This window comes from Podarcis vaucheri (genome assembly GCF_965113315.1).
Source record: "Podarcis vaucheri genome assembly, chromosome: 9".
NCBI lineage: Eukaryota > Metazoa > Chordata > Lepidosauria > Squamata > Lacertidae > Podarcis > Podarcis vaucheri.
In genome coordinates, this window is record NC_138767.1 from 81,265,205 (window position 1) to 81,292,454 (window position 27,250).

General features: G+C 46.8%; 1 protein-coding gene across 2 annotated transcripts in view; it reads left to right on the forward strand.

The window, feature by feature from the left end:
- Positions 1-1,250: 1,250 nt before the first annotated feature.
- Positions 1,251-27,250, forward strand: part of PSTPIP1 (proline-serine-threonine phosphatase interacting protein 1) — a 50,407-nt gene continuing 24,407 nt past the window's right edge. The window contains exons 1-4 of one of the 2 annotated variants that reach the window (XM_082238401.1): positions 1,251-1,497; positions 15,743-15,843; positions 19,182-19,256; positions 26,117-26,151. In XM_082238401.1, the coding sequence (XP_082094527.1) occupies positions 1,465-1,497; positions 15,743-15,843; positions 19,182-19,256; positions 26,117-26,151 (244 nt within the window). In that variant the 5' untranslated portion in view covers positions 1,251-1,464. Of the gene's footprint in view, positions 1,498-10,887; positions 11,003-15,742; positions 15,844-19,181; positions 19,257-26,116; positions 26,152-27,250 lie in introns of those variants that run through there. The other variant, XM_082238402.1, reaches the window with a different exon arrangement.

The window sequence follows — 27,250 nt, forward strand, 5'->3', positions numbered from 1 at the left end:
CCTCATGGTCTGAGCAGTACCTTTCTTGATCTACGGTATACATTAAAATAAATATTTAAATAATATATTCTTGTTGTTTGTCATGGTATTACAGCTGTTGTTAATTTTTTACATTGCAAAGTGCAGGCTTGGCTTAGGGGCATGTTTCATGTTGTTTGTCCCAGAGGCAAAGATCTCTAGTTCTGGCCCTGATTCTCTGATGGAAGCCACTATAGCTATTTTGACACATGCAGGCACTTCTGGCTTTTCAGAGCATCTGATTTTGTTCCTGCTTAAGCTGTTCTGGTTTCTAGTGCATTTCTGAGCCCAGTTCAAAGCACTGGTTGTTATATTGAAAGCGCATCATTAACTACTTCAAGAGCTGCTTCTTAATGGGCATGTATTTTGTACATTGAATTACATTTCCCTTTTAAGATACTTTGGAAGTTTCTTTGTTCTACTGAGCAGCTAACTCTCTTCTGCTCTTTGTTTCCAGCTTAGGAAAAGTGAAAATGTTTGCCATTTCGTTTGAAGAAAGTGCTCGCCAGCTAAATAGCCAGGCAAAAAGCAACCTCTGCTACGTTTTATCTGCAAATGGCATAACAGAGGAAATAGTGGTTCCCGGGTCCATCTGCAAACAGCGACTGAAATGTCACATTTTAAAACTTCTCGCCCAGTGATATTGATGGGAGAAGACTCTCTATTAGTATTCCAGGGACGTTCCTTGTGTGCTACCACTTCATTCATATTCACAGTTGCAATGAATGAACACAGCACATCCGAAAGCTTCATATTGATCCAAATAGGCTAAGCTGAAGCAAGTGCCATATACCCATTTCCTTAATTTTTATGAGAAACTGGAAAATACTTCTGTTATTGCAGCAATTGCTGAGCCTGCAATGTCACAGGTCTGCTTCCTGTGGGTATGATTTGAGCCCAGCACAAAAGATTACCAGAAACACATGCAAGCTACCTTGCATCAAGAAATGCAGCCTCCGTGGTCAACAGAATGGGCCTGCTCTCAGTTTTCTTCTCCGAGTTTGTAGCTTTGTCCCTTGATCAGACAACACTTTGGCTTTCTGGGGTGTAGCTAATCTTGTCACTAACCCTCCCCCCCCCCCAAAAAAAAAACCTGCCTCATTTGCACACAGATGATAGGGTGTGTTTTTTTGCTTCCTCATTTCAATACTCACCATTTGCCAGAACTGAAGTGAGGTTGATAGCAGAGCAAAGGGGTGGGGCAAGAGGAGGGAAAGAGGAAGGGGAGACCTGTGAGGTTTGGGGTGTGTTTTCTCCTTCGGAGTAGCAAGTCGTTTCACACTCAGCTTCCTTAAACCGCCCAGAGCTGTTTTGCAAGCTGCAAAAGAGAGCGTTCCTCTTTCAGCTTCTGTGTGCTTGGCAGTCAGAGCCAACTGGGTTCCTCTCCGTCAACCTTCTGGTGCTGTGGGGAAGCGTGCCCAAAGGGGACCTCTCCAGCAGCTCCTCATGACACACCTGCAGTTCAAAGACGCCTTCTGGGTAAGTGCCAACATCTTGATTTTCACCTTCACTGGCTGGCTGTGTGGTCTGAATTAACCTGGTGCCGCACTGTCACGGTTTTGCCTGCAAGTTTGGTTCAGTGCATTAGGAATGTTTTCGGGGCACGTTTGCAAACTGGTTACCACAGGAAACTGCGGAAGGGGCCTCTTTAGGACACCTGAATCCTCACAGTCAAAAGGTAAGGGACTTCTAGGGTCCACTTGTACTATAGTTAAAAGAATCACTTATTTCAAACTTTTAATTGCTAAAAAAGAGAGAAGGAAATGAACTCCTAAATTTTTAATTTTTTAAAAATTTTGAACGACTAACTTCTTTCTTGGGGATGCTGGCAGAACATGAGTCTATTTCTCATTGCTGTTGACAGCTCATGTTTTTATCTTATGTGGTGCTTTTTGTGTTAGATATACAACTTGGCTAGTGCCGCTTTTATTTGGGGGGTGGAGGGGATGCTCATGGCACCACACAGAGAGTGTCTTATGCAAAACCTGAATGTTATTATGCAAAGGTTGCCCCACCCTGGTGCTCAGGTGTCACCCTTGAATATCTTGACCTTTCCCAGTTGGTGGGGGTTGTTTCTAAAAATAAGGGCATGAAGAGCCCTCCTCCGTCAGACCAAAGGTCCATCGGATGCAGCCCCCTGTGATGTCGTGGTCCAGCCAGATGCCTTAGGAAACCAGCAAATGCGTCATGGAGGAAACAGCCCTCTGCTCCTCTTGCTCGCCAGTACTGACATTCAGTGATATACTGCCTCTGAATCTGGAGGGTAAATCCAGCCCATGGTTCCTCAAGCTTGTATCCCCAGATGTTGGACTACAGCTCCTATTATCCATAACCATTTGGCTAAGCTGGCTGGGGATGATGGGAGCTGTAGTCTGAGGAGCACTGATCTATCCAACATGATGAATGGCCTCTTGTTTCTGGATGTAGGGGGCTTCAGGCTATGTTTCTACTCCACTTTGCCTATGGATTGGCCATCACACTCTGCTATTACAGGAGAAGACTTTTGGTTTGTGGGTGTCCCAGAAGCAGGGACATTTTTCAGAATTTGCCTTCCAGGCTATCGTGTCCAGTTAGGAGCTACAGGTCATGGTGTGTGGACGTACCCTGGCAACTTCCTCACCACAGGGCTGCCCCAATACATGTTGTTTTGTCAGAACAGCAAATGGCAAGGCCCTTGCTGCCCTGAGAGCACATAGCGTCCCAAGTGTGGTTATGTCGGGAAATCTCACAAGAACTTCTTTCTGCAGCCATGCCTTAAACCTCTTCTCAAACTTTTATTCTCTATGGGCCTAACTATACGTGCTTCTCATAGCATCTCTTGCAGCCACATCTTAATTTTCTGTTTTATTTAGCTACAGAGGCAGCAGTGGGGAAGGCGTGGCTTTTATCAGGACGGCAGTATAGAGGGAAGGGGGCTTTACCCCCGTCTCTGCTGAGCAGGTGCAAGATTCCAGGGGTCTTGGCACATAACCAGGGTTTGTGTTCCTATGGATTAAGGCACAGTGGAGACGGTAGTGTCTTTTAGAAAAATGGTTTATTTACACATATTTACACCTGAGTTTAGGTGCAGGGGGTGCAGAGCATTACACCCCAAGAGTGTCTCTTGTTGCTCCCCTCATAGATACTGCCTGCTTGGGCCCAGAGCAATAAGCAGCCAGGCTCCCTGGTCTCTGCATGCAGCCTTTCCCAGCCAGCCCTGCATGGAATTCTCCTCCTGTTCCTCTAAACCCCTTTTATTCCTACGGTGACATCATGCCTCCCAGCAACCTCCCCCCTCCCAGCTTATATCATTGGACACTGAAATTCTAACCTTGACCTTCATCTCTGATCATCTTCCTCTCATGGGTCTCACAAAACCACAAAAGTTAATTGTTTGCGGACCTCTGGGGAGGAAAGATGGTGGACTGGTCATCGACTGCTTACACTCCTGTCGGCAGAGATAAAATGTATTGATTAAGAAACCAAGGTATACCAAAACTCCCTTTTGAGATAAGGGAGTTCAGGGATAAACCTCACATGTCTTCAGAAGGAGACATTCATCATGCCAGAGACAGAAGTTTTCAGAGGTGGAGGAACATCTCAAGGAAGGAACATTCACCAATCCCATGCACCACACAATGGCCCTTAAATTAGGGCGTGAGGTCAGCAAACCTCATTCTTTTAACTATTTCTGAGACTAGAAGTGGGATGTGGGTGGCGCTGTGGTCTAAACCACTGAGCTTCTTGGGCTTGCCAATCAGAAGGTTGGTGGTTCGAATCCCCTTGACAGGGTGAGCTCCCGTTGCTCAACCTAGCTCCTGCCAACCTAGCAGTTCGAAAACACGTCAAAGTGCAAGTAGATAAATAGGTACCGCTCCGGTGGGAAGGTAAACGGCATTCCTGTGTGATGCTCTGGTTCGCTAGAAGCGGCTTAGTTATGCTGGCCACATGACCCGGAAGCTGTACGCCGGCTCCCTCGGCTTATAGACCGAGATGAGTGCTGAAACCCCAGTCGTTCGTGACTGGACCTAACAGTCAGGGGTCCCTTTACCTTTAAGACTAGAAGTAAATACTAATTGGATTTTCTATCTGTCAGTTAATTAGCACCAGAGAACAGGTGGGCTGCTGGGGGCTGATTAACAGGCTAGAAAATAAACCAAAAGGTTTAAATTAATTACTGGCGACTTTGAAAGAATACAACTATTCTTTGAGAGAATAGTTGCCCGAGACCATCGGGCACGGCATTGACATCGAACAGGGCATTTACTGAGCCTGCCCTGCCTTCCTCTGCCCATCCCCCGATGTTGCCAGGTTGTTCAGGTTGGCAGATTCAGAGATCATTTGAGCAGACTTGAGCTGGCACGTGATGCTACAAGAACTTTGTGATGCTACAAGAACTTTGTCTGCTACAAGAACCTTTTTGCCCCCTTCCTTTGCCATTTGTTTTAGTCCTTTGTTTCATGATATTTAAGTTTTTGCTTGCTTACTGTAAGATGCTTGATTGTTGTTCTCCTGTTATTTAGGTTTTTTCTTCCTTTATGTACGTTATATGGTAGTTCTGTTTAGCTGTGGAATGTTTTGGGGGTTATTTTTTAATTTTATTAATTGGTTTGTCTAATATTATAATACTGTAGTAGGCTGATAAAGAACATAATAGTTTCATATAATCAGAGAGGTAGCTGATGTTAGCTGGCTTGTTCTACTCGACTAATTAGAGTTATCGAGTTGTTGATACTATAAGCAGAACAACTAGGCTGGGAAAGAATAACACTAATTGTCATCAATGGAGGATAGTATGAGGCTTGGGATTGCTACCATTGAGGGGCGAGGGAGGTATGGCGGTGGGGGCAGATGTTATAGGCGAAGGGGACCGAGATACGGATATGCTCGTACCCCTTCCAATCTGCGCCCCACCCCGAGGGACGAGGGTAGGGTGAGCAAGGATTACTCACCTCCATCACTGGTGCTGTGCAATGCCAGGTCTATAGGCAACAAAACCGCCACCCTGCGAGATTTCTTTACCTCACAGGGGGTCGACCTGGCTTGTGTGACGGAGACCTGGGTGTGCGAAGGGGTAACAGTTACCTTACGAGAGATGGCGCCCCTGGGTTTCTCCGTCCTCCACCGGTTGCGGACTGTGGGCCGGGGGGGGAGGGGTGGCATTATTAATCCGGGAAGATTGTTCTTTCAGGGCTCTACCATCCCCATCGATCCCCAGCATTGAATGTGTTGGCCTAGTGTGGGGCTCTGAGGTGAGCTTGGCTGTCTGGCTGGTGTACCGGCCACTTAGCGCACCAGCAGCCACCCTGTCAGGCCTGCTGCAGGCGGTGGCCGGCTGGGCCTTGGAGTTCCCTAACCTATTGGTATTGGGGGACTTCAACATCCATGCTGATGCCACTCCCTCCTTCACAGGCTCTGGACCTGGTGTCTTCCATGGCGACACTAGGGCTCTCCCAGTTTGTTTTGGGCCCCACACATCAAGCAGGCCACATGCTGGATTTGATCTTTGGTGTAGGTATAGATGTGATCATGTCTCCTTCGATGAAGGTGCCATGGTCTGATCACTACGCTCTGAAAGCCAGGATTGACTTTCCACCCCCACCCTGCTTAGGTGGCGAGCCGATTTGGGCTCGCCCGCAGAGGCTGATGGACCCTGATAGATTCCGTCAAGCCTTGCGGGACCTTTCTCCCCCTGGCGACTCATTGACCGAGCTTGTTGAGGGCTGGAATATCCAGCTCCTGGCAGCCATCGATGAGATCGCACCTAAGCACCCTCTGTGACCCCACAGAAACTGGGCTGCCTGGTTTACTGAGGAGCTCCGGAAAATGAAGCGGGACCTCAGACGGCTAGAGCGAGTATGGCGGGGTGCCCGTGACGGAGCCTCAAGAACATCTTATAGGGTTTTTATGAAAACCTACGAGATGGCAGTGAAGGCCGCTAAGAAGTCTTACTTCTTGGCCTCCATTGCATCCGCTAGCTCTTGCCCGGTGCAATTATTTAGTATAATTAGGTATATAACGTCCCTGGAGGGACAGCCAAATTTAAATACCAATTTGACACACAGCTGTGAGGCATTTGCGAGCTTTTTTGCAGAAAAGGTCCTGTTGCTCCGCCATGACCTCCCTGCCAATTTGGATACAATAATGGAACTGGAGGCCCCTCAACTGTCCTCGGATCCAGTATTGGACCACTTTGACCGGATATCCCCAGCCGATGTGGACAGACTCCTCCGAGCTGGAAAGCCCACCTCCTGTCCTCTTGACCCGTGCCCGTCCTGGCTGATTAGAGCGTGTCCAGACGAGGTGCGGGGCCCCATGGGGGATATCATCAATTTGTCCCTTGGCACCAGGACATTCCCAGGGGAACTGAAGGAGGCAGTGGTGCACCCGCTCTTAAAGAAAACATCATTAGATCCTTTAGATCTATCCAATTACCGCCTGGTCTCGAATCTTCCATTCCTGGGTAAATTGATTGAGAGAGCGGTTGCTGAACAGCTTGGTGGGTTTATGGATGAAACATCGGCCCTGGATCCATTCCAATCCGGCTTCCGCACTGGTCATGGGACTGAGACGGCTCTGGTCGCCCTAACAGATGATCTCCGCAGGCAGCTGGATCGAGGCGGGTCGGGGCTGCTGATTCTTCTAGACCTGTCAGCAGCCTTCGACATGGTCGATCACAAACTCCTGGACCACCGCCTTGCAGACGTGGAGATCCAGGGCACAGTCCTTCAATGGCTGCGCTCGTTTCTCTCTGGTTGGGGACAGAGGGTAGCGCTTCGGGGGGAACTGTCATCGCGCCACTCCCTGGTGTGTGGAGTGCCTCAGGAGCTGTTGGCGCCTTACCTTTCTCGCCCTGATCTGGCCACAGTAATCCACGTGACGGTCACCTCCAGACTGGATTATTGTAACTCGCTCTACGTGGGGCTGACCTTGAGACTGACCCAGAAACTCCAGCGGGTGCAGAATTCTGCAGTGAGACTCCTTACCGGGTCCTCGCTGCGAGATCACATTCACCCAGTGCTATACCAGCTGCACTGTCTCCCAGTGGAGTACAGGATCAGGTTCAAGGTGCTGGCTTTAACCTTTAAAGCCCTATACGACCTAGGACCCTCGTACCTACGGGACCGCCTCTCCTGGTATGTCCCACAGAGGAACTTACGATCTTCAAACAAAAACATCTTGGAGGTCCCAGGCCACAGAGAGGTTAGGCTGGCCTCAACCAGAGCCAGGGCTTTTTCGGCTGTGGCTCCGATCTGGTGGAACGCTCTGCCACAAGAGACAAGGGCCTTGTGGGACTTGACATTTTTCCGCAGGGCCTGCAAGACAGAGCTGTTCCACCAGGCCTTTGGTCAGGGCACAGCCTGACTCCCTCCTTTGGCAATCTTCACAGAACTCTAGCACAATGGTTGTCATCAATTTGATTTGAATTAATTTTATAATGAAATGATTTTAGAATGTTGTATTATTTTATTGTTGTTAGCCGCCCTGAGCCCGGCTTCAGCTGGGGAGGGCGCGATATAAATAAAAAATTAATTATTATTATTATTAACTGATAAGATAGCTCTGAATCTGCTTTAAATTTTCAATTTATACAGCCTATAAATCTTTGTCTTGTATGTGCTGTGTTGGCTGCAAAAATGAAACAGAAAATGACACAGAAAATGAAACAGAGTTCTTAAGAGGAAGGAATGTGCAAGCAGAGACAAGTTCCTGGAAGTGGAGCTTCTCCCAAGGGGGAGCTTTGCAGAACCCAATGTGGCAGAGCCAACACCAGATGCTTCTCCAATCGTTGATATCCTACAAATCCTCCTGGATGAACAGCTGGCAGAGTTAAGATCCGAGGTGCGCAGAACTTTAAGAGAAGTTAGATCTGATCTCCGTCAGACTGCAGAATGCACAGGAGCTGTGGGGAAAGATGTGGATTGACTTCTGCCTGAGCATGGGACAGCAGCAGGAGTTGGAGTGGATGGGAGGATGGAAACAGGAGAAAGGAAGGGGTTTAAGAGGCAATCGGAGAGGCAGAGATGAAGCTGAGAGAGAAAGGGCCGAGGGCAGAAACGGAAGCAAACACGGAAGAAAAAGCCTCTAAGCTCTCAGTGATTGGTTTGGAAAAAGAATGGAAGAAGGATTTTTCCTTTTTTCTTTAAATCAGGATAAAGCAGGACCAACAGGAAATGGGACTGGAATATAAGGAACTGACTAGGGTTTAATGAAGACACAACAAGCAAATAAGTACAGACTATTACACTATTAAGATTTGTTAGAGCCCCTGGGGAGAAATTCATCATATTGGACCACAGAAGGACTATTTTGGTCACATAATAATAACTGAAGAGCTACTTTTGGACTTTTTGAGTGGAAAACGACAAATTTGAGATGCCTGCGGAGACTGAGAAAACAACACCTAGCAGACTGAGAAAAAGCTGGATATTAAAGCAGCTAGATGGTATCCTGGCATACTTTGAATATTTTGCATAATTGTCATATACATAATCAGCAGCAGAGAGAATCAGAAGATCCTCTTTTCTTTTCTTTCTCTTATTATTTTGTTTTTCTGTTTTCTTTAATTCTTGTTTTATTTCTATCTATATCTATGCTTCGTTTTTTGAAGTTTCCTATCTTGGATTGATGAAGATGCTTCCAGGAAGGTGATGGATGATAGAGAGGATCTCCCAGGGTGGGAGACTGGGGGAAGAGGGGAAAGCTCCAGGGTGAGAGCTGGGATGGCTCACTCTTCTGTGTGTGGAATAAGGGTTAAGATATAATTGTAATAGTGGACCTGGTTTTTATTTTATTTTATTTATTTTTAGTTTTCTTCTTCTCTTCTTTTTTATTTTATTCTTTTGCTTATTCTTGCTTCTGTCCTATTTATCTTCTTTAGATTAGTTTGGCTTTTATTGTATTGTATGTTGAAAACTCTTAATAGAATTGATTTTAAAAAACCAACTAGGCACCTTCCTTTGTATTACAGGATGGCTCTTCTCCCCACATGATTCAGACTGCATTTCTGCACTGCTCAGCTGTCTCACACCTGGGTGAAGACGTCAAGCATTCAATCCCTTACATTTACTAACTCTAGAACTTATGGGGGGGGGGGAATCTGGCACCCAGGAATTATGGGGGAATCTGCCCCCCCCATTCATAACAGGGACTTTAACCATCATAACTGCAATGAAAATCTGTACTGGCACACCTTTCTTGTGATGCAAATTTGGCTTTGAAAAAAGCTTCTACTAAAAGCAACAGAAATTCCCCCCCACCAACAAAACCTAACTGCTTTACTGTGGTCTTTCTAAAATGCAGGTGCCTGTAATTAAATAAATAAAAACATGATTGCAATGTGCAAGAGACACCGTGGACATTCTGTGCACTGTTTCTTACGGTTAGTTGTTTCTGTACCTGCCCAGCCTCACGTCAGGTGACTTACGTAGCAAGTGCAAGCATTCGGTAAGAAGGAAATGCCTTTTTTTTTTTTAAAAAAAAAAAAAGGCTGCTAAACAGGAAATCTAACTTTCCACCTTTATGACGATCTACTTTCCGTGCTGTATTCTTTGAACTAGGAAAGTACTCTTTCCGTTTCCGCTGTGGTGGTCTGACTTCTCTGACATCCCGCTGGCAGGGGAAGGGCCATGGTTCAGGGGTAGAGCACTTATTTTGTATACAGAAGGTCCCAGATTCATTCCCTGGCATCTCCAGGTAGCTCTGGGAGAGACCCCGAAACCCTCGATGACCCCTGTCAGTCAGTGGAGACCATGCTGTGTTAGGCGAACTGGCAGGTCTGTCTTGGTGTAGGTGCCTTTCTGTCTTCCTCTCTTATGTGGGCCTGTGCTGCTCCCTAGTCCTTCCAATACCTGCGCTGGCTACGGCTCCTGGAGATCAGCCGGTGCAGGTCAGGCACATGGCGGGTATCCTGTGGAACTCGCTCCCACAGGAGGCAGGGATGGCCACCAACATGGAGAAGAGGGCTATTGAGGGCTACTCGGACAGCAATGCTTCTGCCTGCCTCTTGCTGGAAGCCGCAGGAGGGGAGGGGCTCCCGTGCTTAAGTCCTGCTTGGGGGTTTCCACGGGGGTCATCCGGCTGACCACAGTGAGAACAGGATGCTGAACTAGATGGGTCCCCCTTCTGGGCCTGATCCAGAAGGCTCTTCTCATGTTCTTATGAGTTAAGGCAGGAATAGGTAAACTCGGCCCGCCAGATGTTTTGAGACTACAGTTCCCATCATCCCTGACCACCGGTCCTGTTAGCTAGGGGTGATGGGAGTTGTAGTCCCAAAACATCTGGAGGGCCAAGTTTGCCTATGCCTGGGTTAAGGTAAAGGACCGCTGGATGGTTAAGTCCAGTCAAAGGCAACTATGGGGTGTGGCGCTCATCTCGCTTCAGACTGAGGAAGCCAGTGTTTGCCCACAGACAGCTTTCTGGGTCATGTGACCAGCAGGACTAAACTGCTTCTGGCACAATGAGACACTGTGATGAGTGGCAGAGCACACGAAAATGCCATTTACCTTCCTGCCGCAGTGGTACCTATTCATCTACTTGCACTGGTGTGCTTTCAAACTGCTAGGTTGGCAGGAGCTGGGACAGAGCAACAGGAGCTCACCACCATCATGGGAATTTGAACTGCCAACCTTCTGATCAACAAGCCCAAGTGGCTCAGTGGTTTAGACCACAACACCACCCGCTTCCTATATGTTCTTATGACCCTGTGCTAATTAGCCCATTATCTGACTTGTTGCAATACAGTTTTTCATCTTCCTGTATTCTAAAATCCAGTGTAATTTCCCTGGTGGGAAAACCTGACAGTGGCTGAGCCCTGTCTCGAATCTGATGATTCAAAGGCAGCCTCAGAAGGGGACGGGCAACGTGGCTGTGACCATTTGGCACACCAGCGCCAGCAGCGCCAGCAGCTGCTCTCTCCAGCAGCCTGTTCCAGAAGGCTCAGAGCCCTCCAGACTGTCCGTCTCCAGCCGTGTGGCAGAACACTCGAGAGATGGCAAACACAACTGTAGGTTTGCTTATTCAGTTATTTGGGGGGCGGGTTTGAAAAAAGATGCTCTGAAAGGCATTTTACACCATGGTGCAATCCATTTTCTTTTTAAATGTTGGCTGGGAAATATCCACTGTGCTACTCTACCGGTGTGTTGTCATTGTATCTATAGCACAAAAATCTGGAAACGGCAGCACAAATCCTACATAGGTTTATTCAGAAGCAGGTCCTATGAATTCCCTGGCGCATCCTCTCAGGGAAATGAGCTTAGTACAGGATGGTGGCACAGCCTTACCTTTGGTGGCCCCCTCTCTAGGGATCTTTTCCACAAGGAGGCCTGGAAGGTGTGTCTCTCCCCCCCCCATCCTTTTGGAGACAAGTTAGGATGTATTCCATTTTTTAAAGAAAGCCTTAAAGGAATTGTTGTATATGCCTTAGGCAGCTGTTCCCTTCCCCACCCACACCAGTTGCTGCTGGTCCACTTGATATGCTTAGAATATATATATATATATAGAGAGAGAGAGAGAGAGAGTTTCTAATTTTTTTTGTTTGTTTTGTTTTGTTTTTTGCTTTTCTTACAGCCAGCTGCCTTATGTGTCAATTTTGTGACTGTGACATCCTATCTCTTTAGGCTAATTGGGTCATTGCATGACCTGACTTTTCTCCTGTGCTTCAGCGAAGTTGGAAATCTTTGTCTCTACTTTTAAGAAGGGTAGACTAGGCTAGGGAGACCCAGGTTCAAATCTCCACTCATCCACAAGTCATAGCGCCAAACAAGAAACAACATTAAAAGCCATAGGGCATATAATGGGCATTTTTAAAAAATGTATTTTTATTAAAGATTTTCTTGGTTTACAAAAGTATGTGCATTTTTTCCCAAGTAACATTTTTACAGATCAGTTTCATTTGTTGAGACATTAGTGTTACATTAGGAAGAAAAGGGGCAAAGAGGTGGAGGGGGGGAAGATGGGTGGGGGTGGGGTCAGGTGGCGATCTTTCTATTTTACTTAATGTATGTGTGGGATTTTGTGTCAAACATCGCTTGTGCAGGTTCTCTGCTATTCACTTGTGTTCCTTTGGTGGTGAGAGAGGTTGGGGTTGGCCTAGGGTGTGGTTTTCCATCTGTGATTGGCTGTGGTGAGCTTTGTCTTCATGTGTGAGTGGGGTGGGTGGGTGTTTTGGATCAGGTTAGTCAGATTGATTTGTATGCTGTTGATGGATTCTTGTTGTTGTCTTGTTGAGCTGTGTATGTGATAAAGGGGAGCCATACCGGGGTGAAGGCATCTTCTTCTATTTGTCCCTGTGTCAGTTTCAGTTTATTTGTTAATTGTTTTAGTAAGGCTATTTCTCATATGGCTGTTGTCCTGAATAGTTGGATTTTGGGACACTCCCACCACATGCAGAGGTATGTGCCTGTGGAGGTGCACCCTCTCCAGCATTTGGTGAGGTTCCTAGGCGTATTAGCGCTAATTTTCTTGTTGTTAGGTACCACCTGTAGGTGAGTTTCAGAGTGAGTTCTTCCATTTTCGTTGATATGGATTTAAAGGGGGGTTTAGACCATATTCTGGTCCACTGAGTGGGGTTAATCATATGGGGTTAAGCCTATGTCATCCTCCCATTGTTTTTTGATTGCATCTAGGGGGTTCATGGGATTTTGGAGTAGTATTTTGTATATTTTGTATATGGCGGATACCATCCCTTTGCCATGTCCCTTTGTTGTTAGGAAGAGGTTTTCAAAGGTTGTCAGGGGCCTAGTTGCTGCTGATTTTACTGCTGGATTATTTAAGAGGGCATGTAATTGGTGATGTGTTAACCAGGGCATTTAGGAGTCTTCTAGTTTGTCCTGTATTTCTTCTGTTGACAAAGGTTTCTTATTTTTATAGAAGTCTATTAGGCGATAAAAGTCTTTGGTTTGCCAGGTTTTTATTTGGAGGGTTTGTGCTGCGTGGTGCAATAATGGGTGGTGCGCCAGGAGAATTAGTGGGATTGGGGATAGTTTGTCTATTTCTGCTTTCCATGCTTTGAGCGTGGTCTGTGTGTACCTGCTAAGTGTTGTGGGAATTTTCCTTAGTTTGTTTGGGAGGAGTGGGTATGCTGTGGCGCAGGTGTTTCCAGTTGTGTCCCTCTCTAGCTGTATCCATTGTTTTGTCTCTTTCATGGGCATTTTTTAAAAAAGGAAATAGGCAGCATGGGAGGCCCACACAGGATTAGGAGTAAGGTGGGCAAAGAGGAAGAGTTTGACCTCTCTCCCTACAGTAATCCCAATAAATCCCTTCCTTGCTGCTTTTTGCAAATGGAGGAAATCTCCCGCTGGGGGCAGTGGAAAGGGTTGAACTCCTTCTCCTTTTCAACCATCCATCCCATCCCATCCCAACCCACGTGTGTTTGTATCCTGCAGCAGCTGTTTCTGTATTTTAGACCTGTAAGGTCATGTAAGATTGTCTGGGGAAATTTCCACCCCTGGAAGTGATTATTTGCTTTTGGGTCACCCCAGGAACAGGCGCCTTTGTCCCAAACCTCTTCACCTGCCAGTGGTGGTTCATGGCGGATGGTGGCTGTGGAAGCTCAGACCTGGGTCTGCCCCAAGAGACGGTCAAGATGGTCTCTGGCCTCTTCAGCAGCCTCAGCTTTTGCTGCTAGAGTCAGTCAGGGCCCTCCCAGGCCAGGTGGAAAAGGCTGCCAAGCAGGGAGCAGTTCTGCCAGGACTCACACCCAAGAGCATCCGTATTCTCTTGCCTTCGTGACACTGCTTCCCCCAGGGAGGTGGATGAAACCTACTGGGACCCACAGACTGCTATACTTGATGAAGCGTAGAACATCAGTTGTGAATTTGCATCATGATACTGATTCATTTTATTTAATTCCTCTGTTTCAAGCCAAAAGAATCCCCTTGGCTGCTTGCATAAAACAATACAGTACAACCACATTTGTAAAGATGCTTCCATGCTCTCTTGGCACATGGCATAGCTCTGGGGTACAGCATGATCACATCTTCAGCCCACCCCTTAGAACCACCTCTGCTCAAGCACCCCCAGCCTCCTGGACCTTTGCTGCCCCCCCAACGGAGGCAGAACACATAATAATAATAATAATAATAATAATAATAATAAATTTTATTTATATCCCGCCCTCCCCAGCCAAAGCCGGGCTCAGGGCGGCTAACAACAATCAAATAATCAAACAGTAAAATAGTTACACAATCTAAAAATATTTTATTATAAAATTAATTAAATCAAATTGAAGGCAACCAATTAAGCAAAATTCTGTGCAGGTTGCCAGAGGAGGGAGTCAGGCTGCGCCCTGACCAAAGGCCTGGCAGAACAACTCTGTCTTGCAGGCCCTGCGGAAAGATGTCAGGTCCCGCAGGGCCCTAGTCTCTTGTGACAGAGCATTCCACCAGGTTGGAGCCGCAGCCGAGAAGGCCCTGGCTCTAGTTGAGGCCAGCCTAACCTCTCTGAGGCCTGGGACCTTGAGGATGTTATTATTTGCAGACCGTAGGTTTCTCTGTGGGGCATACCAGGAGAGGCGCTCCCGTAGGTACGAGGGTCCTAGGCCATATAGGGCTTTAAAGGTTAAAACCAGCACCTTAAACCTGATCCTGTACTCCACCGGGAGCCAGTGCAGCTGGTATAGTACCGGGTGAATGTGATCTCGCAGCGAAGACCCCATAAGGAGTCTCGCTGCAGCATTCTGCACCCGCTGGAGTTTCTGGGTCAGTCTCAAGGGCAGCCCCACGTAGAGCGAGTTACAATAATCCAGTCTGGAGGTGACCGTCGCATGGATCACAGTGGCCAGATCAGGGCGAGAGAGGTAAGGAGCCAACTGCTTAGTTTGGTGGAGATGAAAAAAAATGTGGCCTTTGTTATAGCTGTAATCTGAGCCTCCATGGAGAGGGAGGTATCGAAGATTACACCCAAACTCTTAACGGACGGTGCTGGCACTAATTGCACCCCCGCAAGAGATGGGAGTTGCCCCCTCGATCCCATATCGTCCCGCACCAGCCAGAGGACCTCTGTCTTCGAAGGATTTAACTTCAACCGGCTCCCACGTAACCATCCAGCCACAGCTTCCAGACATCTGTTCAGTGTGTCTGGGGCCAAGTCAGGATGGCCATCCATCAACAGATAGAGTTGGGTGTCATCAGCATACTGATGGCAGCCCAGCCCAAAACTCCGGACAAGATGGGCGAGGGGGCGCATAAAAGCTCTCTGCCTTCCTTGCATTCTATCTATGTATTTTTTTATTTCATGAAATTTATATACTGATTGTAGAAAAAACCCTCAAAATGGCTTACGAAAAAGATGAATAAATAAAATGATCAGTAAAAAAATTACAACCATAGTTTAAAACTACAATAAGTTAAAACCACAGTAAAATAGACCAAAACAAATTAAATTCATCTGAAACTTTTAAACTTGCATTTAACTTGTGGCATTTCAACCAGCTGGCCTTCAACCGTTTATGGCTGGAACTGTGCAAGCTAAACATGCATGAGGTGTGATTTTTCTTTGCTCTGTCCTCCTTTCCCCCAGGGCGGTGGGTCTTTTCACTGTCCAGAGCACCAAGGGAGCAACCAAGGGCAGCGCCTGGTGAGCTGCTGAGCGATAGCAACTTGCATTGGAAATGACTGTGCAGCGCTAAGATCCCCCACCTCTAAGTCTGGAAAAGGAGACATAATTCCTAAAGACTGACTAATCTAGTTGTTTATGTGGTGAGAATGGTTTTAGCTAATTGGAATTCATAATTCCCATTTCCTAGTGTAAAGAGTTCACTGTCCATGCTGGGTACGATGCACTTCTACAACGACTGCTGGATGGGAGGAAGATGTGCAAGGATGTGGAGGACCTCATCAAACAAAGGTAACTGAAAAGGGTGATTAAGAAGGAGCACTGGCTGCCCTGCCCTGTGGGGGCCCTGGGTGCACCCTGGACCAAGGTGGAGCAGGCTTGCTTTCTGTGGCTCCAGAGGAGGCGACCCAAACCAATAGATTCAAATTGTCAGGAAGGAGATTCCAGCTAAACATTAGGAAGAACTTGCCGGTGGTAACCTTCATTCAGTGGTGGGACGGACACCCTCAGAAAGTGGTGGACTCTCCTCCACTGCATTGTAGGGGGTGGACTAGACGACCCTTGGGATTTCTTCCAGCTCTGTGGTGGGTAGTAGTGGGACACTCTGTCCCTCCTGCAGCAGCACACTTGGTTTCTGGGCTGGCAGCAGAGAGACCTCTTTCTTCCTGGCCAGCTCAGAAGCAGAGCAAGTTGCTGGAGGAAGGACAGACTAAGAAGTTCCTCCTCCACCTGCTGTTCCTTGCTGAATAGGGAGGAAGGGGGAGAGAGAGAGAGAGAGAGAGAGAGAGAGAGAGAGAGAGAGAGAATTGCAAGCAAGCAAAGACACTGAGCTGGAGAGATCTAGTGTGGAGCAGAGATTAAAAGTGCCAGACTAGGACCTGCGAGGCCAGAGTTCAAATCCCCACTCAGCCAGTGAGAAAACATGCAACAGTAATGGCTAATGATCCAGCTCCCAGTTAAGATTTGGGATGAATTCAAGGTGCTAGTCCTGCTGGTACAAATCTATGAGTGCACTACCATCTCTGGCCGAGGGCCACAGTGGAACGTCCCTCACAGGGAAGGGAAGAAGGGAAAGAAAATGGGGAGGCAGGGAGCCACATACGTCGCCTTGCACTCCTCTGAGTGGGGATGAAATTTGATATCTGTGCTTGCTGAAACAATGCCATCCTTCAAAATGTGCACTTCTTTGAATTTCATAGCACATTTCTTGGCTGAAGTAGTAAGTCCAGGGTCTAAGTGATATTAAAGAGGAACGTGCAAACGTGCATTGTATTAGGTGAGAGCTGCTTGCCAAAATGTGGATATTAGGCAAAACTGCAGAGAAATATAAGTATGCATTAGGAAAAATTCACGCTAAGATGCTGATGAATTATGAAAATTGTGAATTTTTCCTAATGCATATTTATATACTTGGAAGAGAAGAGAATAATGGGAGCCTGGTGGATCAGGCCAGTGGCACATATGGATCCTCATCCTGTTCTCACAGCCGCTGAGCAGATGCGCCAAAGTGAAACCCACAACCAGGACTGGAGCCCAAGAGCCCCGTCTCCCCTCCCGCGGTTTCCAGCATGGCTGCCTCTGACTGTGGAGCCAGAGCAGAGCCCTCCTGGCTAGCAGCCCTTGACCGCCTTCTCCTCCATGAACTTGTCCAATCCTCTCTAAAGTCATCCCAGCTGGTGGCCCTCCCTGTCTCCTGGGGGAGGGAGGGAGTTTCACGGTGCAACTATGTGCTGCCTGAAGAAGTCTTTCAGCTGCCCAACATTCAGCTTCAGGAAAGCAGTGTGGTCTCCCCACCCAGTGCTTCCTTCTCCCCCCCCACCTTTGTAGGATCACAGCCCCTGAGAGTAAAATGGGCTCTTCCTGCTAATGAATCATTATACACTCACAAGTGACACAGACCCCTGTCATCTCTCCAGAGCTATTTTAAAACATGTGAGCAAAGTTTTCTTTCTCCTGGTGGAAACAGTGGCTTTGCATAGGCGCCAGAGTGGTTAACCTGCTGCGGGTGGAGGCAGAGTGAGAAGCGCAGGTGGGTTTCAGTGGCTCTGGGCCCCTGGAACTAATTTGGGGGGGGGCTCACTTGGCTGGTTTAAGGGATGCCTTCCCCCATCATCCTTCTGGTTCCTCCCGACTGGAGCTGTTGGGAGCTGTCATCTAAAATATATGGGAGGCATTAGGGGGTTTTTGGGTGACCTCCAGGACATGAAGCTGGTCAAATGAGGCGATGCTGTGGGACGGTGAAGCGGTGAGACCAGCCTCCTTAACCTGGTGACCTCCATGTTTTGGACCACAGTTCCCATCAGTCCTAGCCAGAATGGCCAATGGCCAGGGGTGATGGGAATTGTAGTCCACTGTACAACATCTGGATGGTGCCGGGTTGGAGAAGGTGAGGGGGGGTGGGTCATTTTCAGTTTCTCTCAATTTCTCGTTTTCTCAGTTAAATTTGATTCAGATTCTACATTATGTGGCCATAGAGCTGAAAAAGCATAACAAACAATCATACAAGTGAAAAAAGCAAACGACTGTTTAGCTGGCTTGCTCCTCCCCAAGCAGTTACAATTGTGCAGACACTCTTCTCTGACTGCCATGGCATGCAAAAGTGATTGTTTGGGTTTCCAAGTTCAAAGTCCGGAGGTAAAAAAGAGAGCTGTCACCAGGCAAAGGGGAACATGGCAATTTTGTGATGTGGACACGTGACCTTGCTTTGCAGTCTGCCTTCAGTGCTGTTTGGGTTTTGTAATTCCTGCTAGCCCTGGGCACAAGAAAAGAATGAAAGAAAGAAATTTATTACGGTCCCAGACCAGATTCACAAGAAAAGAATGCCACCATGAATTTGCGTAGACATGTGGGACTTGGCAGTGCATTGGATTAGGAAATGTTGCCATGCACCCAGCTGTGGGTTGGCCTCTCTGTCCTGCCATCGCATCCACGAGGAAAGGCTATTTCTTTGAGCATATGAACTGAATTCCTTTGATTTGAGGAAGATTGCTGTTTCTTAGGCTTTCTCTGCAAACTGGGAATATTAGTGACTTGCTTCTTCAGGGTTGCTGTGAAGATGACCAAGAGAACACAATGTTGCTTGAGCTATTAGAATTGTTTCCATGGCCTTGGAACTTTTATTATTTTGCACCTCCCTTGTGACAGATTTTGTTCCTCCAATAGTTCTAACAAGAAATTGCAATTGTCAGAGAAAAGCAACTCAATCACCATCTAGCACTATCAGTGACTGTGATGTGTCACTTTGCCGTGCAACTGTTGCACAGTGCTCACATCACAAGGCTCATGTCCGCTGCATGTCTTTAATTCTGCAAAGGGGAAGCCTTTTGCAGCTGTGCAGCACAACTGCCCATGTGGCCTTTTTGGAAAATTCCACCTACTCCTCCCTCCCAGCAGCAGTTCTTAATTATTGCAAGAATCCCATTCAGTTTTGTCTTCATTTATGGGGCGTGCACCTGCCCCTTTCCAATACTGGCTTGCACCAGCTCCCTTTTCTTACTTTGATAGGCTTGTTTTTAATGTACCCAAATAGTGACCAGTACAAGGCCTGTCAGGGCAAGAGACCCCAAAATATATGGGCGTTGGTACTCTTTGAACTTCAAATAATGAAGTTTTTTCTTCTCCTTTTGCAGGGCACAAGCAGAAGAGCGGTACGGGAAGGAGCTGGTTCAAATTGCCCGGAAGGCAGGAGGCCAAACAGAAATCAAGTAAGTCCTTTTTGAATGTAACATGATAGCAGTGACTGCAAAGTACCTCTGATTTGAATTAATAGTGGTTACACAATCAGTGGTTACACAAACAAGGTGCAAAATTTTGATGATTATGTGACTTTTTCACACCAATGTACAGTATTGTCATAGATTTGGGAGGGGGATCGCCTACCTAAACCCTAGAAATTAATAAATGATAGGATCTGGATCATTGGGATGTAAAGGGAGAAATAACAGCTGCAGAGGAATTCCTGGGCCAGCCTCTGTCAAACAGCCTGGCCAAGCAAGGGCCATTAAGGAACAATAGAGGGCCATGGAGGGCCACTGATAATGCAAAAGAACTGTCCTCCCTTCTTGCCCTGAGGTGTGAACAGAGACTGGGAGCTTAGAAGGTTGCCAGGGTAACTGGGTGTGAGATGACAGGAAAAGAGTTTTTAGTAGGGTGTTCAGGGAAGAAGAATGGGAGAAGAAAGACTGGGCTCCATCTTTGGGTAGGCTGGCTGCAGGCAGGCTGGCTGGGAGAGATGCTGGGAGAGGACTGCACTGCTAAGGGGAAAAGCCCCTCTTGAGATGACCCTGCTGTGAGATCTGCACTTCCTCCATGCAGACTGAAGGTGTAAATAGGTGAATAAACCCTATTTCTTAAAGGCTCCAAGGGCTTATGGGGGGAAGCTGTATGTATTGCAGTGGACACCACACTTATGTGCATGGGTCCCCGCAACGCTACCCCTGCATAAGTGGCGAGTCGCTTGTACGTTATTATTAGTTAAATGACATATCAAATGTTAAATGACATACATGTCAAGCTTACATATCTAGGTAGGCTTGACTAAACAAGAACATTTTGCCAAAAACATCCTCAATCCATCCTCAGTTGAGGCATGGTCCCAGTTCAAGGACACATGCCAGCTGGGTAAAAGCCTAGGGATTGGGGCCAGTAGAGGAGCGGGTGGTCTGGGGAGCGGGCATGCCCAGCGGAGAGTCCTGAGGGCTACACAGGAAGACCAGGAGGTTCTCCACCGAAGATCCTTTGCTTGTCTTCTGCCCCATTGAAGCAACGGTGCTTCGGCTCAAACTCACACGGTCAATACAGTGGTACCTTGGTTTATGAACTTAATCCATTCCGGAAGTCTGTTCTTAAACCAAGGCATGCTTTCCCATAGCAGTGGGGGACTCAATTTACAAATGGAACACAATCAACAGGAAGCGAAACATGTTCTTATTCCAAGGCAAAGTTCACAAACCAAAACACCTCCTTCCGGGTTTGCAGCGTTCTTAATCCAAGTTGTTCATAAACTAAGCTGTTCTTAAACCAAGGTACCACTGTAACTTGTAATTATGCTTTGTCACAACATGTGTTCATGAATTCTCATGTGCAAAATCAGAAAAGGTAGCCAAGCCTTTTGGAGTGTCACAACTGTGATGAAGTCCTTAAGAAATAGATTCAGAATGCAAAACCCAGTACATGTTAGAAGTTCTGACTCATGTTAGCAGGAAAAATAGCTATGCTTTGTAGAGACTTCCTGTGTTAGGCTTTATATAGAATCATAGTTGCAGATGGAGGAGCAAAAATGTACTCGTGAGCCAGCTAGTGCATTTCCTGTTTGTTGCAAAGAAATCCTGGGGAGAAATCGATTCAATTTGCACTCAAACGTGAAGTTACCAAATACGATTTCTGTTCTCATCCTGAAGCAAAGTTCTTAACCTGAGGTAATATTTCTGGGTTAGCGGAGTCTGTAACCTGAAGCGTCTGTACCTGAGGTACCACTGTATGTACTTTCCAGAATAAGAGAAGAGCTGAAGCCCAGCAATCCCTTGGAATTAGCAGACCTCTGAAGTCTGCAGTGCAGTTCTCTAGCCAAGGAGTGTGAATGAGAATAATTTTACTGGTACCCGCCCGTCTGACTGGGTTGCCCCAGCCTTTCTGGATGACTTCCAACAAGTATAACAGTGTTATAAATGCATATACTAGGGTGAAGTGTGTATAAAATGCACATTATAGAGAAAATAATATACCAAAATGCATTGTGTTAGGCAAAATTGCATACAAAAAAGTGTATATTAAGAAAAAATTGCGCTAAAATGTTGATGAATTTTCAGGATGACTCTTTTTTTACTGCAAACTGGTCTGGAGAACTGAACTTAAATACAGAAAAAAAGAAAGTGAAATTGACAGATTTGACCATCCCTGGTTGCACATCTGATCCCTGCAATGTCTGGCTTAAGCATTATGCACTTATCCACAGGAAGCCATAACTAAGTGTGCCTGTCCTATTCCCTGTGTTGAGCTTGTGTAATATTCCTGCAGATGAGCATAGAAGGTGGGGTGCTCTCACAACACAAGCTGATTTGAATGCAATGCTCAGCCAAATCATAGAAGCAAGAACTGCAGTGTTGGGAGGGGCATAAAGGGCCATCTGCTCCCATGCAATGCAGGAATCACAGCTAATTTGGCTTCATGTGAACATGCAGAGTGCACAGGTTTCTGGAGATGAGCTTCTGGCTTTTCCTGCTCCAGATTCTTCCTTTCCAGATATTGGTAGAATCTTGTGCTTTTAGCATTTGGCACCTTTTTTCCTTTTGCCCTGCAGCAACAGAAAATAGAGCCAAATTCAAAATGCACTTACAGTTGGAAAGGAAGAACCGAGAGTTGCAGGCGCATCTTGAAGCAGAGCCACACCTCCAAAGGAAGAAGGAAGACTCACTCGACAGCATATGACATCAGGCGATTGACAAGGGGGCATTCTGAAAGGCCTTCAGTTAGCTTTATTGCCATTTTTTTTCTGGAGACAAGGCAAAACATTATATACCAGGACTTAATCTTGTTTTTGCTTGTGGCTGGTTGTATAGAAATTGTGCAGCACAGGAGATATTATACACTGAGTTTCAGGGCTGGTGGAACAGTGTTGGGGCTTTGGCTATACAGAAAAGGTGACTTAGCATATTAGACTGGATAGGGAAGATCTAGGAAATCTTTTACTGTTAGCTTGGTACCCTTCCATGTCATATTTAACTCAACAGGAGGGCCAGGTTCTTCTTCCAGACTCTCACTGTGATCTGCCATAATTCCTAACCCATTTTGGCCTTCAGCTTGATTCTCCAGTGGTTCCCCTTTTATTCTCCCGCTCACTTAGTAGGGAACTCATGGCCCCCTCTCTCTGGCGTCTGCTGCCTGAATCGGCAGGCAAAGCCAGCCCCAGTTTCAGAAAAGCCAGAGTCAGTTCCTGTTAAGAGGATGGGTCTTTAGAGAGAAGTTGATTATATTTCCCTAGGCAACTGGGAAACAAACAGTCCCCAAAGAGTGAGTGACGCTGTTCAACATCTTCAATGTTCACTTCCTGTCTTTCAAATGGGGAGGTTTCGGTATCTATCTTCCCTGCAATTGCACTCTGCAAAAGTATGAAGATTCAGTCTTGCAAGGAGAATGCAGAAAGGGCAAGGGTAACAGGGCTCACAGATGGGCTCTAAGACTTGTGCAATCAGTTTGCGGCCTGGGACATCAAGTCTCCTGTAGCTTCTGCTCTGACTCCAAAACAGATGCCCAGAACGTACAGATCTTTATCATGTTTTTAAAAAGCACCTTCCCCTCCTCTTCACACTTCATGGTTTTGGTAGCTATAGTTCCTTTAACATCTTAGCATAATCTCACATCTATTTTGTTTGCACACATCTACTGCATTAGCACACTCCTGTTTGTGCTGCATCACATGTAGCAAAAGGAGATGCTTGCAAAACCATTACAGATGGAAGAAATTAGGAATGTCATTCATAAAACAAGTACTGAGAAAGTGCTGGGGACCAGATTTCTTTTCTGCAGAATGGTATGAAATCCATCCAGATCTTTTGACCTCTAAGCTTCTCTGTGTTTATCAAAAGGGCTTTGGATTAGGCACTTTGTCTCTTTCAATGTATGGTGCTTATAGTCCTACTAAATCGAAGCCTGGCCAAGAGCACACCAACTGTGTAAATTATAGATATTGAAATACAGTGGTACCTCAGGTTACAAACACTTCGGGTTACAAAGTCCGCTAACCCAGAAGTAGTACCTTGGGTTACAAACTTTGCCCCAGGATGAGAACAGAAATTGTGCGGCAGCAGGAGGCCACATTAGCTAAAGCGCTCCTCAGGTTAAGAATGGTTTTGGGTTAAGAATGGACCACTGTACTAACCGTGATTTTAGCTAGTAGAGCTCAGGCAGTAACGCACAGGGATCAAGTGGGTTTTATATAGCATAGTCAGGCACTGATCACCTAACACTGGTAACTGATCTGGTGGCCTTAAACAATAACAGAATGGATCCAGCTGCACCTCTTTCCTTAGATGCTGAAAAAGCATTTGACAAAGTATATTAGGAGGTTATGTTTATTACTTTGGAAAAAGGTGGATTTCCTCAAGAATTTATGAAGTTGTCTTGAACTGGATGGATGCGGGGAGGAACAAGCTGGGGAACCCCCCAGGGAGGAAGGCTCAGAGCCTGGGGGGTGAGATGGCAATGAGAGGAAGAAGACTGGGGGGAGGAGGTGTCGGAAGCTGAAAATGTCACAGGGCTTAATGAGCAGGGGGAGTCTGGGGCAGAAAGAAGTCCAGACCGAGGCAGAAGCTGAAGCAGGAGAGGAGGGAGGCCACAAAGCAGAGATGAGTCTGGCTGGGGGAAAGGCATGTGACAAACTCCCCAGAACCAGGATGTCGATTTATTATTATTATTTATTAGTAGACTTGGAACATCCATATCGGAATTAATCAAAATATTTAATCATGTTGATAGAATTTCAGGGTATACAATTAATTTGTCAAAATTTAAATTAATGCCAATGGGCATTAATACACTAATTGGCCATTTTGTTGGTGACGAGATGTTGTAACATATCTAGGCATTTTAGTTCCCATAGATATTTCTCAAATGATTAAAATGATTTTGGACCAGATGTTTAAGGAGATTACTAGTGATTTGGAAATATGTGCACTACTTAAATTTAATAGTTGGGATAAGGTTAATACACTGCACTACAGTTCCCAGCGACCCCTCCTTGGGGCCTCTCCCCTCAGAAGTGGTGGGAGACTTTCCTACCTTCCTCTTCCTCTCATCCCCTCTGCCTCCTGGCCACCTTTGCTCAGCAGACAAAGAGCTGCTGGCGCTGCCATTGGTCCAACTTGAAGGCTGTGGCACAGCCAGAGGGGTGGCTGGGCAACCGAGGAGGCGCTAGGCAGGTGGCGGCGGCGGCAGCCCTCAGCTCCACCCGGAAGTGGTCCAAGGCCCCTTGGTTGGAGAAGCTCTGTCCAGAGGACTTAAGGAGTCTTAAGCAGAAGGTGGAATGATGCCACAAGAGGGCGGCCAAGAAACATCGTCATGGACTCTATTATGGGCTACCTGTTTTCCTTTGAAGGAAGCCAGAGAAGGGAGGGAAAATTAAGATATAGGAGTTCAATGACCAGTAATTGGCTCAGATTTCTTTTCAGGCACTAAAAAAGGCAGATCCATTATCACAGTTGCTTTTGTAACATTCCAGCACACTGATACGGATCAGAAAATTGCTATGCGCACACACAAATCCCAGTAAAAATGATAAGAAATGGAGCTGTTTGGAGATAACAGTAAGTAAGGTTGGATTGATAAGAAAGGCACATAAAGCTCAAAGGAATCTTTAGCTCACTGCTCCACTAAGCATTTAATTGCTTTCGCCAACTCTCTCTTTCCCCCTCTCTATAAATGCTAGTGATTTATACTGAATATAGTTAGCTTTTAGGTTAGGACAGTTAGCAGATAGGTAGAAAATTTGTTCCTGGGGTTATAAGATATTCTGAAATCGATTTCACACATCTTTTCTCTGTGAGTTGGTCTATAGTATCTGTCTGACTTGTGGTTGCTGCGTGTGTAGACATTAAGAGGCTTAATCAGGTTGTGGAATCATGGAATTATAGAGTTGGAAGGGACTCCAAGGGTCATCTAGTCCAAGCCCTGCAATGCTGGAATCTCAGCTAAAGGTCTCACAAAAGATATGCCTCTCAATGGCTAAAGGTAAAGGTAGAGGTAAAGGGACCCCTGACGGATAAGTCCAGTCATGGCCGCCTCTGGGGTTGCAGCGCTCATCTTGCTTTACTGGCCGAGGGAGCCGGTGTACAGCTTCTGGGTCATGTGGTCAGCAGGACTGGCGAACCAGAGCAGCGCACGGAAATGCCATTTGCCTTCCTACCAGAGCGGTACCTATTGATCTACTTGCACTTTGAGGTGCTTTTGAACTGCTAGGTTGACAGGAGCAGGGACCGAGCAACGGGAGCTCACCCCGTCGCGGGGATTCGAACCGCTGACTTTCCAATTGGCAATCCTTAGGCTCAGTGGTTTAGACCACAGTGCCACCCGCGTCATGGCTACTAGCCATGAAAAGGATGTTCTACCTCCACTGCTAGAGACAACCGGCCTCTGACTACCCCATGGAGGCTGGCCAAAGTCACTCTCCCTCCATCTGCCCGGCCTTGCAGAACTTGGCAGGGAGGAGGAGAGGACAAAACTAGAGTTAGCTGGCTCTGCTTGCCATAGGCTCTAGCGCCACCTTCTGTTGGGACCCAGCTTGCTGCCTACCAGTCCCAGAGGGCACCAGCCACCATTGTGAGCTCCAGTTGCAGGGAATCGCAAGCGGGGAGAAAGTGAGTCTGTTGCGCTCAGGTTCTTTGTTGTGTTCCAGAGGCTGCTGGGCTGGATGGGCCTCTGGACTGATCCTGCAGCCAGGATCCTCCTGTGTTCCTCAGCTGTGATTGTTGTGTTGGCAGTCTGGATGATGAAGCGAGTGGCTGTGGACTCTTCTGTTTTGATATTTCTATCTGTAAGAAAAATAACTGCCCTTTTATCTCTTCCTTCTCAGCACTCTGAAAGCTTCATTTGAAATCCTAAAGCAACGTAAGTATAGTAGGAAGCACCTCTCGCTGCCCTTTCCCACTTGGAGAGTAATTTGCGGAAGGGCAGAACACCCAAGGTCACTCAGGGAAGAGGCCAGCCAGGCTGCAAATTAACAGAGCAGGTTTTACACATCTCCCACCAGTAAGAAGTTTACTTTCACTGCACATGGGTGTTTTTATCCCTTTAAGTGCAGCATTAGAGTGTGTTAACTGTTTTTATTGCAGCTCATATGCTAATGGATTGTTATGCGTTTGTGGGGGGTCAGTCTGGATGGGGCCCGGGGGCCCTCCCAAACCTGGGATCCTGTGTCTGAGAAAGCAGCAGCTTGCCAAACCAGTTCCTTTGTTAAGGTAATGACTTGGGCTGGTTAAAGTCCACAATTTAGCATACCCTAAGAAGTCGCGCTGTGTCTTTCCCCCAGGCCCCTACCTTGGCTGGTAGGTAGAAGAACAATGGACATACCGGTAATTGTGGGTGAGGACACAGAGAGGCATGTCTGTGCTGGACTTTGGGGCTCCCCTGGAACCCTAATGAGGAAGTAAGATTTTTCAGGGTGTTAACGCTGCAAGTCCCTCCATCCTACGCCCAGGTGGTATATGTGTTTAAACAAAACCATATAGCCTAAAGACACTGCAGTGTCCCTTGACCCTCTTTCTAAGGAATCTGAAGCCTGAAAAAGAGCTTGGAATCCCAAAATAAATGCGGAAAATTATTGGCTTGGCAACTGAAAAAGAGACAGAAGGAGAGTACAATAATTAATATTATGGAATCCCTAGAGTCTCTCACCACTCGGAGTGTAACAACACACACTACAATTCTCTCAGCAGTGAGAAGCTCCGGGGGCAAAGCACTTTCCTAGGCTTGGTTTCTCCTGAAGGAAACTTGTGGGATGGTCACTGGTGTGCTTAGTTACAAATACTTGTGCTTCAAGCCGACCTGTTTACTGAACAGCCATCTTGATTCATTTGCGGGGTGATAGGAGGACGATGGCAACTTTTTAATGAGCATTCACCCTGATTTGTCTGTGGGGAGGTTAGAAAGCGCTGCTGAAGGAAATATTATTTCACCCTTTCCTGTATTTCCTCATCACTTTTGTTAC